Below are 15,963 nucleotides of genomic sequence, written 5' to 3'. Positions count from 1 at the left end.
CTGGTTCCAATCTGGTTCCACGGTGGTCACTGGTCAGTGACTTTGAACATTGTCCCCTCTGCTTTCAGGTCTTCACCACTTCAGATCCACCCTTGGATCACACCGGACACTTCTGCTTCTCATCGCCTGCAGCATCTTCAGCTCCAAGCACCAAGAGCCTGCGTGTCAAAACCCGACGCCACTTCGACCCTGTGCACCCACTTCCTGTGGGTGAGGTAACATTGCAACGCCGGTGTTCCTACACTGGTACACACCTCTAGGGTCTGTGTCTTAAGTTTTGTTCCTCTAGGTTCAGCGGAAGTATCTTTAAACTAACTTTGTGTAACTTTTACGCACCATTGACATTGCATTGGTGCAAGCCGCACTTTACGTGCTGCACCTGAGTCCTGCGGGCTTCTCCCGACTTCAGCATTGCTAGTCCTGACTGCTCCCAGCGATTCTCTAGGCCCTAGGCCTAACCACTGTTCGATTGGTATCTCTTATACCACTTTTTTAGTATATGGTTTGAGTGGCCACCCGCCCTCATCCATAATTATGCAACTTTGTATGTTATACTGTGCTTTTGATTTAACGCTTGTGCCCCTTTGCTCATAAAGAGTACTGGGGACTAATTTAGAAATAAACACATATATTTTTAGAATATATACTTGTGTGGTGTCCTTTCATTTGGTATTACAGGATTGTATGTGGTAAAACAGCTCACTTAACACGACCTCTTAAGTTAAGCCTTTAAGGCTGCTTAGTCCATGCTACCCCTAGGATAGCTTGTCTACAAGGTTGACTTACAACCAGACACCATAAGGGATTGTTTGGACTGATACAAGGCGGTTCCAGAATTGGAAACACCACATATCAGGCCAACTTCTCACAATCCTCCAGAAAACAATCCTCTACTTCTGCCAGCAGATCAAAAGATCTCAGTTGGTGCCACTCAATCTCTGGTCATTGAGTTGTAGATTGTGGAGATTCAGGTGTTGGACCCTGAACTGTCAGAGGGTAAATGCTCTGGCTCAGCTAGTCAGTACCAGACTCTCATGGCCAAAACAGGGGGTACTAGGATGAGTGGAGCTTGTTGTCTCCTGATCTTTTAGATAAATTGTGGCATAAATAAGAAGGCATGCCCGCTTCCACCATCGAGAATCCCACTGCAGGTAGAATGAGTCTCCCAGGAATCCACAAGTCAGAAACTCCAGCATGCAAGACACTTTTTGGTCTCAGTCTGGCAAAAAGATCTAACCCGGACACGCCCTACCAAATGAAGACATTGTTCATGGTACGCTGGATGAAGTCTGCTGAGCAGATTATTCCCAGTATTTTGTGAGGCCACCAAATGATTGGTTGTCAAGAGAGCCTATGAAGGTTGTGCTACCTCCAGATGCACAGCACTTCCAAGTATAAGCCGGCACCCCACACTACCCTGCTTGCTGCAGCACCACATAGTGGAATGCAACGTGTTGGGACCTGGACCTGCTTTCCCACACAAGACTGGAGGAAGGCCTTCAGGGTCAACCAAATGGAACCAAGCTCTGGAAGAATGATGAGATACCTCTTCCTCTGCCAGAGGCTAATGGCCCCTGATCTCTACCGGTCCCAGCCCAGAGATGGTGCAGTCATGACTACTGTGAACTCTCATTGGGGGTATGGGTTGAAGGAGAATGGCCTGCCATTGATCAGATCGATTTCCAACAAGATACAGATGCTCTACATGAAGCAACCACAATACTGCGCCTACTGCGGAGCCCTCATTTGCCAACAATCACAAAGTAACAGCAAGATGTGTGAAGTAAAGAAGCCTTAGAATCACTGGCACCAGGGTCTGAGCCTGAAACATCGAATCTTCACCTCAATGTCCATGATTTGTTGCTGGAACGGAAAGTTCTTGAATACCACTATGTCCAGAATGGCCCATTAAAGAGAAACGACAACACAGGTTGCAAATAGAATTTTAGCTTGTTGACAGAGATCCCTAGGGATGACAACAGTGTAGTCCAGGGATCTCCAGGTAGTTCGGGACTCACTGCAACCTTCAACAACCAGTCACTAAGGTATGGGAATATGTGTTGCCCAACCTGCAAAGAAGGGCCACAATAACCACTATCACCTTCATAAATAGTAGGTGCGGGGGTTGGGGGAGGGGGGCTGGTGCAAGGCTGAATAACATGATTGTACATTGAAAGTGTTTAGACCTCACCATACACCATTGAGTAGTGCACCCTTCAGGTCCAAGGGCATCAGCTAGAGTAAGGAAACTCTGGGTCAAAGTAAATATCCTGAATTGTTCTTCAGAAGGAAAGTGTTCTAAAATCAAAAGTCTGGTATTGGCCCAAGTCTGCAGTCTTTTTGGGGATAAAAAATTACTGGGAGTAACCGCCCCCCATGTTTCTGCACTAATGGGACTATCTATGGCCCCTTTAGTCAACACTACTGAACATTCTGGGTCAAAACAGGAACCCAGTCTGCCAAAGTCTGAACAAAAACAGGTAAAACAAGAAGGAAAGTGGATGTAAAAGGGAAGACTTGAACATGTGGAAACCACTAAATATTGAGGAGTTAGCACTGCATCAGAAATGGCTGGTCTCCAGGGATGGCCTATATGATGCATGGCCTCACAGAGATTTACCCGGGGAGCCGAGCACAACTTAAACCAAGGCACCATCAATGTTTTTGTCAAAAGCTCCTTTAAAAGGCATTAATGGCACTGAGGTAGCAGGCTCAATCTGCAAGATGTCTGTCTTTGCTTTAGTTTCTACTGCAGTTTGCTGAAGGGCCTAAACGTATGCTGCTCTGCAGACTATGATCACAAAAGAGGCACTCTTCTTATAGGGGAATCAACCTCTGTCTCTGGGAACGTATACTGGCCACTGGCACTCTGTAAATCAACAAATAGATCAGCATGAGTTTAATGAGGTGAGAGTATGTTCTCCGCAGCCTCCTCGCCATTTTCGTCATGCAGGACAGTGTGAAGGCCTTGGATGGTGTCGAAATCTGATCCAAATAAGGCTTCTAGCTTTCAGTATTACTGGCTGCCATGGAGAGTTAGGGGACCTTGGTTAATTTGTGGTGAAACGTCTGCTTCAGCGTAAGTGGTGCTGGATTCAAGGCCGATGATAGAGCCGGCAGGCGGGACAGGTGAGGTTTTCGAAATGGGAGTAGAAGCAGGGTCTGGCACAGGCAGCGCAGAAACCCAATGGGGTCAGTCTATGCCAGGGCATGCCTTGCCAGCTGAGTGCAACTGGGGAGGGGGGGTCCCTGCGGTTCCATTGGGCCAGAATGCACTCCAGTGGAAGCCGGCATCATCTGGAAAAGTTGCAGACAATGAACTTTCTGAAGGCCTCTGCTTAATTTGGGGTCTACAGCCCAGGGAACTCAGGGCATGCCAGGGCGAGCCTTCGAAGAGGCGCTGAATAAGATGAGATAAGTGGAGTCAGGTCCTTCAACGCCCAACTCTGTAACTTCTCTTCGGAGCATGAACGGCAGGACAAAGGTAAGTCCTACTTGCACTTCTTGCATTTCAAATAATCAAAGGGTGGTGATCTGGAGCTGGTCTGAGAGCGACTTTGATGTTTGGAAAGTGACCTTCCCAGTTTCTTGTGCTCAGTCATGTATAGTTTCCCCCTCCCACTCTTTGATGGCCTTGAAGTGCAACAGGGATTGCAGAACCTCTAGTCAAGTTTACACCCTGGAAATCTATAAAGAATATCTGCTTCTGGCAGTCTCTGCATAGTCTTTGGGGGAGGGGACTTTCATAGCGCATGGTCTGGAAAGACTATTCTGGACTCAGTAAAAACAGAAGTTTGGGCGCATTGTTCCATATCTGTTTCAAAGTGCTCAGGGAAAAAAAGCCACTGATTTCAGCGAGCAGAAGTGGCACCTATATACAGCTTCATGTAGTCACTTCCAAAGGCACCATTTACTGGCATGAGGGAGCAATGGCAAAAAAGTTTCGGATCCATCTGGCCCTAGAAGAGATCCAAAATAAGAAGAATCTACGGTCAGAAGTATCCAAAAGAGTGTACTGATAGCATTGATCTCCATTGGCAAATCAAATATATTGCTGCTGCTATCTTGAAGTAAAATCGAAAGTAAGCATTTTGGAAACCTACATATTGGAGCCAGCCCTCTTGGTGCACCACTTCCAAAACACAATCCAGAATTACCACACAGGATGCGTCCACCAAAGAAACTTAAGTAGATTGTTCATATTCCGGATCGACCTGATGTTCCCAGATTCTATGGGACACAATGAAGTGTATGGATTAGAATGCCCAACCCAAATCTTCTGATCCGGAAAGGGTGTGAGGCTCCTAGGTACATTAGCCTCTGCATCTCTTGAAGATATGCTACAGAGGATTTAGCTGATCTTACAAAGTGAAAATGGAGAACAGAGAGAGATTAAGGGAGGCACGACCTTATGAGATGTTCAAAACCATTGGCTGAATGTGATGAAAGAACAGTTCTTTTGAATGACTGAAAAGTTTTTGTTCCCTGACTGAGAAGGAGACTGAAACAAAGTTCTTTGAAATAATCATACATATGTTTTTTCCACCTGGGCAAGGGCAGCAGAACTAGACTGGACAGTTACTTTGCTTCTGGCAAAGGCTGTGCTTGATTCAAAGCAGAAGCTTGCTTCTCTGTCGGCATTTGTTTTGAGGGTCTATAGAGACTTCAATTGTGATAAGCAACTTCGCAGTCAGAAGAAGAAATAGATTATTTATAGAGTTGAAAGGAATAACACGAAAGTAATACTATGATGCTGAAGAGTAAAACACACAAACTGGTTCCGAAGAGACCAATTACTATTTTTTTTGTAATTTCTTAATGTTAAATTGCAAGGTACAACAACATGTGCACAGCATTAGCAGAATGTATTATTCAGATCATATTGCATTGTTATTAGTAGTTGTGCGCCAGGACTTTGAAGTTGAACGCTGAATAATAAAACTGAAAGGATCTTTAAAGAATTTGGAATAGAAGGACTAAAAAGAACAAGCCTGAGAGGAGGTGGTTTTAACCTCCAAGAAAGATGTTGTGTACACGTATGCTCTTATCAGGTCTCACTCACACACACACACAAACACACTTTTCAATATAGCATGTAAGTTCATAATGGTAGATTTTCCTAGAGTCATGTGAACCTGCACAATATAGCATTAGAGATAGTATCTCAACAGAAAATTAATTTTGTTTGTAGGGACTTTTAGTGCACTACTACGGCCTTGTTTACTTGGACGTGTCTCGTGTCCCTGTTGGATCAAATATTTGGTCCTGATGAAGCCTTTTTTAAGGTGAAATGCGTTGGCTGCGCTATCTTTGAGAATATACAATAAAGAAAAATTCTGCACCATCGTTCAAGACTCACGATTTCTTATTTTTATCGAATGTGGTTTTCGCCAACTATTTCTGCTGCCTCTCTTTTTGTGTATGTAACCATGTACAGAACCTGAATGTTCATCACTATATACAAGGCTAATACATGCAAGACACTGGTAGGGAGATCATTATGTAACTTAACATGCTTACTCAAATAGATGACAAAAATATATCAAAACAGGTTAGAGAGCAGGTAATAACCATGATCCACCACCACCCCTTCAACCACCCCAAGAGACATAACTGTTTGAGAAGCCATTTAAAGCATGCCCATAGGCTTAAATAACCACTTGTACAAACTAAATGCAAAAAGAGATGTGGTGATAAGCTGTCCTGTAGTTGGAAACAATAACTGGTACAGATTGGGCAAGACTGACAGAAAAGCTGATTGTGTTCACAAAAGAATTTAAAAAAAACAAAACTACAAAATAATGTATGATTGTAATTAGACTCAGAGTAAATTCCTCAGTAAATCTGGTATACAGAATCTGACAATGTGAAAATAATCTTCTTACATGCAAATAACTACCAAAATAAATTCCTATCTAGCACTACAAAAACAGCAAAAAAAGATAACATAATTCCTAGAGCTTACCTTCAAGAATTATAAGAAGTGTGTCCCGCATAATTCGAACGGTTGTAAAAACTACAAGTAATGAGAATATATATGTACAAACTGGATCAGCAATTTTATATTCAGGCTGCAAAGAAAATATAAAGATAATGCTCGATTTGTTCTAATAAAACAATTTACATTTTATATAACATTGAACGCAACGTTGCAGTGCTTTTCTACGACCCCGTAAAGAATTTCCTACATTGGACACAAAGCATCCACTCTGCTCACAATACTGACCTTATACTATCTCCTCATCCCCCACCCCCCAACCCCTCGCTTTCTGGGCTCGTTGAATGTCCAGAGCTATAGGTATAACACCAAAACATATCTTATGCAGCAAAAGTTAAAGATTTTGAAAGCCAGGCATAATGCACCACAAACTCCATCGACCTAATCTTCCACCAACTACCACACCCTATTTGCTCTCCGTCTAGATAGTACATGTAGAGTGAGAGGAGAGTGAATGAAGGGTTCATCTTTCACCAATAAAGGGTTTACCCACATCAAAGACCTTGTTGTCCATGGTTCATGCGGCTTTGGGATACTGCCCATCAGATGCCATGATCAAGTAGGAACTGCTCTCTGTCACATTGGAAGTACTGAGCAAGTCAATGAACATGCCACAAAATCCATAAATGTTTGGAACGAAATTAGCAGAGTATAAAACAAGGAATGTAACCACTGAACTCTAGACATAGAACAGCCAACAGGACTCAGCATTACTGGAGAGTAAGCTCAATATCGGCACCCTAAGGACAAAGGAGAATGGCAATATCTGAAACAAAAATTCCATTAAAATCTCGTCGGGGATGGAATATCTTAGTTTTCCTACAGTGTCAGTTTTTAAACCTTACATTCTGTGGATTTCTTATGTGGTCTTTTACAGTTTATGCTCCAATTACAGATGCCACTCGTGGCTTTTTGTTCTTTTTTTGCTTTTGCAGAGGGTTTATTTATTTATTTTGAAAACAATTTAAATGTGAAACTGGGGAAACGAATATCTTATTACTAACTGCAATTAGTGCCATGCTGAAGTGATCACCCTAATTATGCAGATTTGTTTCCTTAATGCCACAAAAGCATGTTCGAATGGACAGTACATAATTCAATTACAATGATATAGGAGTAAAATGCTGTATTAGCGATCCACATCAAGGAACAATTTGACATAGACAGGGAAGTCTTTCTTTAGATATCCTAAATTACCATTCTCATAATTACTGGGGCATCAAAATATTATAAATGTTAGTGTCATTCACCTCCTAAAAATGGTATTTAGACTCATTTCCCCTTATTCTTAAGTGTTAAGTTTACATTACTTGCAACACCTAAGTGCTGATGCCTATCTACCAATCAGCCAAGAATGGGATTGGTTAGCATAAAACTCAAAATGCAGTTCAAAGTGGCCATCCTGGAATGCGTTTTGTTATTAACAACACCCATTCCAAAAGGGACAACCTGCGTGTACACAATCATAAGCCAAGAAAATCCATTTCCATTTGTGTGGACTGGTGAAATGGAAATGCGGTGTGGAGTGTGAGAAGGAAAATCTTAGGGAGACTCAAGTCATTATGTGAAAGAAGAAAACTGGCCTTACTTCAAATCTAATTGTGCATTTGCAGCAAACCATGTTAAGTATGGGACCATCTTTCTGCCACTCGGAAGTAACCAAATTACTGGCATTCATGCGATGGCTTTTGCTTTGAAAGACTTACGTAATCAATTGGTGTAGAGTTTCTCTATGGTGCAGATGTGTAAACTTACCCAGTAAGTTCTATCTACAGCGGACATGTAACCAAGCAGCTATTGTAGAATTATAACCATGCTATCATTCAATACACCTCTGCTGTACTCCCTCTGCGGTCAGATGGAAAGAACGGGTCTTTGTTTATGCCATGCTTGCGAGTGCTGCACAGTGAATAAACCTCATACATACATTGGAAAGACTTGGAGCCACATACTAAAACAATAGCACTTCAGAATGCATTTTTCAACACACTCACCTCCCGAGTTGTTTACAACCGAATTATTTTACTTCCTATTAAGAAGTTTCTTATCATTTAGATAAGTAGCACTGAAAGCAAAGGAGTGTCTTCTTACCTCAAACAGCCTCACTGACTCCCCATTCACAGCTCTTTTGCAAACTCCTGAAACGCACATTCAAAGCCTTTCACAGCACTGGCCCAACTTATATCAATACCACCTCAGATTTCAGTAACCTTCCAGACACCATTGCTCATTCGGACTCGTACTCGAACACATTGCCTGCATATGCACTACTCTAACAAGGAACAGGGACTTCTCCTAATTGGCTCCCAAAGGGTAGAATGACCTGCCCCTGCACATATGCGTGGTTTCTAAAATGACTGCATTCCACACGAAGTTGAACACTTGGCCCTTCGACTAGGTTAATCCATGGATCAGCCCCGACTGCTCCTGTGTCAGTGAAGGGATACCCTCCTGGGTGTAGTGCGCTTTACAAAAAAAATTACAGAGAACTCCTGGAACGAGTTGGATTAATCAGAGTGAGTGCGCTAAAGATGTATGTAAGACTTGGCTTTCTGAGCCTCATGCGGCTGCCATGGGAGCCATTAGCAAAGGTTTACTAGGCCTTCATTCGTGAATGTTCAGAATGGAGGTGGGTGTCTAACCTGTGGCGTATGAATGCGATGGGCAGTATATGTTGATGTGATTGCATTGATCTGTTGAATTGGGTCCATGGCCAGCGGTATGAAAGTCGTGTGTGTGGTGTGTAAATATCAAATGAATGCACCAAAAAGCAGTTGGAGCCTTAACGTGACTTTATGGCTCAGCTTCATTAGTCTTGGTTTCAATATTCAAATATTTGTGTTTAGAAGCTAGCATTTCTGGAGGTGATAAAAGCAACCAGTGTAAGTGGTGGATTAACTTTCGAAAATTAGCCACAGATTTATATCTGTAGTGGTAAGGATACTTTGTCACTACGGAGTATCATTACAATTAAGGTAATGATCTTCCCGTCCGATATATATATATGTACACAGCCACTGGTGTAACCTTGGGGAAACTACTTATTGCTGGTCTGCTTGCAACCCTCCATCATTGTCCCGACTGAGTAAGGACCATCTGTGGCTGAACTGAATGCCTGCCCACCGAATTTAGATGTGCGGTCATACAGATCAGTTTTCACTGACCATCTCCACCTGGAACACCATGGTAAAGCACCCCTTGTCATGGGAGATAACTCATGGTGAGAGGGGCATTTTTTCTTACTAAAGAAAAATCTGCTTCTGGATTTTGTTTTTTGAAATAAAAAGAATTCTAATTGATGGACGGCTCGGTTATGCTGATGAAGAACCATAAAAAAGCATTGACCGGAATAGCCATGATTGTGCTTGGTGCTCATTTCTAAATATGGCAGGCAGAGTAGTCTCACCATGGCAATTATTCAGCCCTCTGCCAGGGCGACAGAGACTTCTCTGACAGCCAACATGTAAATCTGGCCCTTACTGAGAACTCCTTGTTTTCTTTTTTGCAATCTAAAAACCCGGAGGTGTCCAGCATGGTGCAACTTGCATTGATTCTGTTCACTTTTTTAGAATGCCGTACAAAACTTGAAGGTGCGAACATGGCTAAGATTACTCTTATTTACATTTTGTGTTGGAAATCTCTAATCTGTGAACAACCAACCAGAGCTCCCATGGGTCTCTCCATATATAAAAACTGAGCCCAATTGTTGTGGGTAACTCTAGTGCCCAAGATTGGAAAATGCTAAAAAAAAACGCACCATACACACATCGCATTCATGCAGTGAAACCAAAACTTTTTTTATTTTTTTGCAATATGGGCAGCTCTGGACATTGAGACCTAGTTAAGCTGGCACTTAGGCAAACCTAGCAAACCTGCACATTTTTGAAAACTAGATAACCAGAGGGATCCAGGGGTGCATGACTTGAGTGGCTCTCGCAAGTTCCTTTTATACAGATGCTTTTGCAAAATGTCACACTTTGATGAGAAACAAGTTTCCTCACATTTCTGTGACCTAAAGTTCTCAAATCTGTGGGGAGCCAGATATTTTCTACTACTCTGAGTTCCCACACCTCTCCTGATAAGAACGGTACCTCACTTGTGTGGGTGAGCCAAGAGGCCATAGCACAAAAGGCCCTAAAGCGCTATATTGAGAGTGTTAAGCAATAGCAGTATTTGGGATGTGCTGTGGCACCAACCATGCAAACCTACGAACCACAGACATTTTTGAAAACTAGGGAAGTCTAGGATGGTATGCTTTCCGTGGATCCCAAAAGGTTTTCTTATGCACAATGACCTGCAAGCCTCAAACTCTGCCCGGAACATGCATTTTCCTTCCATTTCTGTGAGGAGAAGTTCCGGAATTCGCAGGAATCCACAACATCCCTTCCACTCACCTTGTACCGAAAAAAACACTGCCACCTTTGTGTGGCTGTATATGGTGTCTGCTACAGGAATATATCAGATCCAGGTTAAGGGTAGCCCTCACCAGGGGACTCCCATTGACCTTGGTTTGATCAGTTTCTGTCGCAAGCACTAGGCCCAGCCACATAAGCGGGGAAGCGTTTTTATTGGCACAAATATGATTACACTTGGTGGTAGGAATTTTGTAGATTTGAAACGATTATGGGTTCCATAACACAAATACAGCAGCTACCCCAAATGCCTATCTCTCAATGGATCACTTTAGGGCCTTCAGTGTTGTGGTCTCTTGAATTTCTTCTGTTTGGGATCTAGCTTTTCTTTCATTTTTTCCAAAATCGGCACCAGTGGCTTTAAGGGAGCGTCTGTGTTTCGGTGCCGAAAGTTTCGGGACGAGCTGGATTTGTCCTTTTTCTCTTTCAATCTGAGATGTTTCGGAACTAAAGGCATATCGTCTCGGCTCAGGCCCAAGCAGGAAAGCTTGACTTGCTGTTTTGGTGCCGAGCCAGAAGATGTGGCATTGGAATCAGAGTCTTGGTGCCTACCATTGCCAAATGGCAGCGGTGGTCCAATAGCCTTTTGTTTATTGGTCACTGGTTTGGTGGGTAAAGGGGCTTTGGAACTCACTGCACACTGTCCAGCTGGAACGTCGTGGGACTCAAGTTCGATCTCCAACTCGGAATCAGAATGCTGAAGGGAGAAGGCCTTTTCCTCTTCCATCTCTTCTTGCTCGATATTTTCCCTGAAGATATCAGGGGCGTTCTTGATACTGCATGTCTCTTCGCCGAGCCAGACGATCCCGCAAAGTCTTTTTAGATCGAACGACCGACACGCGTCATAGACTTCTTCTCTATGTTCTGGGGAGAGACAAAGGTTACAGACTTTGTGCTGGCCGGTGTGTGGATAATTGGAGTGACATCGTGGACAGAATGGAAATGGCGTTCGTTCCATTGGCAGAAGGCTTGACCCAGGGTTTCAGTTAGAAGTCGACCGAGGAAACGATCTAGGCCCAAAGGTTGAAGTTTTTCAGACTAATAGTTCGTTTTTTCATAATATTCACAAGAAAAGGTAGGAGACGCAATCAAAACAATATCAACGAAGGTAGAGTGAATTGCGCACCAAAGGTATCCCGATTGACTATTTTGAATCAGAGCGCTACAATACAGGTTCGAACCCGATTGGGGAAAGTAAACAATCTAACAATGGAGTTGATGCCCATGCGCACTATCACCGAAAAGAGGAGCCAACTTACCAAGTGAAGGTAAAAGATTTCTTCAAAGAAAACTAGCAAACATCCGGACTCAACACTAGATGGCAGGAGTATTCAAAGAATGTGTATCAACAGCACACATGCCTTGAATACTCATTTCCAGCAATGCAGCAGAACCACATTTTAATTGGTGATAATCACAATCACAGTGTAAATTCGGAGAACAGAATTAAGATTTGTCCATCACTCTTAGTAAGAGGGTGGTAAAAGAGCTGTTTTTGCACTTCCAATCAAAACTAAATTAGCCCTCCTCAGTTTTTCTGCCAAGTTAACCAGTGATGCCAGATGCGGTCACGTAGTTCCTATAAAACATATACAGGATCTGCGCATTCGGACAGCATATACTGTAGGATTGGTGTCAGACTGATTTTTCTAAACAGCCCACCGCGTATGTTGGCCTTTTGTACCAGCTAGCTCGCAGTGCCACTAGAATCTCCTCTTACCAAGGAGAGAATAGGCAACCATCGAACATGACCACCCTGATCCCTCTGGACCATGGAAACAATATACTACTTTTCGCTCAGTCACTCGTGCTTACTTAGTCTGTCTTGGAGAGATACACAGAAAAAACAGGTTTGGCATTTTCAATAAGCATTTATTGAACAGTTGTTATTCTGGTGTAAAATAGATGAGCTGCAACAACCGCTAGACAGTAACAGATATAAATGATTAGAAGCACTATGAAAGTAAAAGGATGATAGAGTTACACCATCTTGTAATAATCATGAATACATAAGAGTATATAAAATACAGGTCAATAAAAGCTGCATACTCCTACGATGCCTCCCCAACTAGATGTAGCTAAGTGTACCTAGAATGTGTGTAGGTGTTAAGCCAAGAATCCCTCTAGGATAAAGTCAACCCCATTACCTGGACTGAGACTGAGACCCAGTCCTGGTATCAAGTTGGACACCCCTCAAGGGATGTTTTTAGACCACTGCGAGCTGGAGTATCTGCATGCAGGAACCACAGCGTCTCTTGTCAGTGTGTCAGCTGGGAAGTCCTGGTCTCCTCTGTCTATCTTAGCAAGATGTGATGTGTATATACCCATAGCTCTCCCCAGGGTTCCTACCTCCCTGTATTACTGTGTCGGACTAAGGATGACGTTCGGGATGAACTTTATACATAGATATTATACAAGAGATGATATTCCTGCTGAGCTTCCAAGAATCCTCTTGCATAATGAATGAGATTTAAAACTACGAAAACCCGCATTCTGAATGCAGTGTTGTGTATAGGTAAAAGTTCAGTCCCTGTAAACTGTTATAAGTGTAATGTAGGGTAGAATATAGGTGATGGGTATGGATTTACCTGGACCTGTATCAGGGTACATATAGGGAATATAACAATACCCTGCTTTGGGCATGATGCATAGCACTTCAAACAGGCCTTCTGCGGAAGCCAACAGAGCTGCCTCAATCAGTGTAATGTGTTTACACCTGCACTAACCAAACATACATTGGACATTCTGTATGCAATATCACTGTCTGGGGTCCAAATTAGGATTTAGGAAGTAAATGTAAATGCCAGCATTTGTAAAGCGCACAGCTACCTCCGACGGTGTCCCAGCGCTGGGGGCCGTTGGGAAGATTAAGCAAGCTATTGCCCAGAGTCACATGGTGCTGGGCTAACTTGCCGCCGGGGATCAAACCGTGAACCCTGTGGTCCAGAGTCAGGCACCCTGGCCGCTGTGCCACACCTCTTCCACAAGTCTAACAATCAGTTGTTAGTAACATTATGTCTTGCCAGCAGCGTAATGCTGGTTGATAATATCCGCTCACGCCTAAATCCCTGATCCCATAGTCTTCCATATTCCTCTAATTAAACCCAGACCCACGCAAAAATCGAGCTCTGCTCTTTCACAGAGAAAATGGGCCAGGTTTAATCATGAGAGTTTTTCATGTGCATTACAGAATAACCCACTTCTACTGAGAAACAAGATTAACAGGGCTAATTCATCAGTGAAGAAGTGGATTTCGGAAGCAGGACGTATTACGTACTATAAGGATAAAATAGAAACAGCAGAAAATTCCTGTAAGGAACTATTTGCGACCCTTAAAGAGATCTCCTCCCTAGAAAGGACTCTTATCACACCTACTAACTCCGTGGAGCGATGTAATCAGATTGCCAACTTCTTCCTACTGAAAAATATCTAATATATACAATACCTTTCCAGAGGAAGCCAGTAATGGCCCTGCCTCACAGCCGGAGAATTTGTTTGAACTGGGGTTCAATCCTCTCCGGGAATTCCTATCCCCCCCAGTGATAGATCTCAAGCGGGTGGCTCGAAGTATTAAATCTGGCTCACCTACTGACCTAGCCGCACCAAGCAGAATAAAGGAGGGCATAGACCTGATATTACCCTATGTGCAGCAACTAATGGACCTAACTTTTAAATATGGGGAAGTTCCTACGACATGGAAGCACATGACTGTTCTACCTTTGAAGAAAAAGCCCTCAGCTGAACCAGAGCTGCTGGAAAATCATCGCCCCATCTCTCTCCTTCCCTACATCTCAAAAACTACAGAGAAGGTGGTGAACAAACAATTAGTGGCTCATATTAATCAGCACAGCCGGTCAGACGGCTGCCTAGTCCTGTTGGACCCAAGTGCAGTCTTTGACACGGTATCCCACAAACTTCTCTTACAACATCTCCGGGTGTGTGGATTGGATGGAGATGTACTTTACTGGATGCGGTCCTTTTTACAGGAACGTAGCTTCCAGGTTATACAGCACCCGCATCGCTCAAAACATCTGCCACTCCTACAAGGGGTTCCACAGGGCTCTAGTCTGAGCCCCAATCTTTTTTATCTTTATATTGGCCCTTTGGCAGATATTGTGGATAAATACAAGATCACCATTGTATCATTTACGGATGACACCCAACTTGTAGTGATCCTAGCACAAGACTCTAATGGGTCAGCTATGCAGTTCTACTGTTGTCTTAATGATCTAGCCTCATGGATGTCGAGTAACTGCCTAGGGCTGAATAGTAGGAAGACAGATTATGATCATTGGGAAATCCCCCTTCATTTGGTGCTCAGCCTGGTGGCCCGAGAGGTTGCGGCCCGCCCCCATGCCCTAAACAGAAGTAAAAAAATCTTGGAGTGTGGCTTGATTTAAAACGGTCTTTCGAGTCCCACACTAGGGAGGATGCAGGGAGATGCTTTGGCACCCTTAAAATGCTGAGGAAAACCCTGAACACCCTTCCCGCCCGACAAGGAAAACTCTAGTCTACACTCAGGTGACCTCGCAGCTGGACTATGGGAATGTCCTATATTTGGGAGCATTAAAAGGAAGACTGCAACGGCTTCTACGCATTCAGAATGCGGCGGCATGCCTAGTTCTCAATCTACCTTGGCTGGCCTCAGAGACTGAAGCACTGGACTCCCTTTAATGACTGCCAATCAGTAAAACAATTCTCTTTAAAGATTTGTATTTCTGTCATCGGGGTCTACAGACGAAATGTCCCAACTACCTGCATGATCTCCTGACCCCCTACATCCCTACTCGGCATTTGAGATCGACAGGAGCATATCTGCTCAAAGTAGCGAAAATGAAAAGGGCAAGGATGGGTGCACGCTCATTTGGCTATCGGGCAGCCAAAAATTGGAACACTCTGCCACTTTTGCTGCGTGCAGAAAGAGATGAGAACATCTTATGCAGAGGCTTAAAAACCTGGCGTTACCAGTTATAAGCCACGTTTTCCGGTTTACCTCCCACGTATAACTGTTTCTATAGAGCGGGGACACACCAGTAGGTGTAGCCTGGCGCTTCACAAATGACTATTATTATTTCTGGATAACACCTGTCACAATCAATTAACCACTGAATGTACCATCCAAGATCATGCTCACCGGTTTGAGGGAGAGAGGCAGGAAGAGAGGCAGAGAGAGAGACAGAGAGACAGAGGGGTGAGGCTACCTTATTCTTTTAAACAGATATTTTTATATGCAAAGTGGAAGAGGCCTTTACAGTTTTTATTTCATGTATCCCATTCTACATCTATTTACGGATACATGTACGACAAACTTGTGCTCGCGCTCTATTGTTTTTCTGGGTATTCGTTGTTAAGAATGGTGAAAATGGAATATGCTACTTACCAGTATGCATCTGCTCTTGGCATAGAGGGCTGCAGAGTGGTACATTATGAATAGATCGCCATCTGGTGTTGGGCTCGGATGATTGCACTTTGTTTTTCTCTTGGAGAGTCTTTTGTATCTTGGTGACTCCTCCCTTGGTTGGTAGTGCGCATGGGCATCGGCTCCATCCTTAG

General features: G+C 43.5%; 1 protein-coding gene across 1 annotated transcript in view; it reads right to left on the bottom strand.

The window, feature by feature from the left end:
* The window catches only part of SLC30A4 (solute carrier family 30 member 4), a 320,947-nt gene that overhangs the window by 196,989 nt on the left and 107,995 nt on the right, over window positions 1–15,963 (bottom strand). Inside the window, exon 5 of the mRNA XM_086958260.1 lies at window positions 5,966–6,071. Coding sequence (XP_086814386.1) covers window positions 5,966–6,071 — 106 coding nt within the window. The remainder of the gene's footprint in view (window positions 1–5,965; window positions 6,072–15,963) is intronic.

Source organism: Lissotriton vulgaris, chromosome 2_1 (assembly GCF_964263255.1).
Source record: "Lissotriton vulgaris chromosome 2_1, aLisVul1.2, whole genome shotgun sequence".
Lineage (NCBI taxonomy): Eukaryota > Metazoa > Chordata > Amphibia > Caudata > Salamandridae > Lissotriton > Lissotriton vulgaris.
This window is presented reverse-complemented; position numbering and strand designations above follow the sequence as displayed.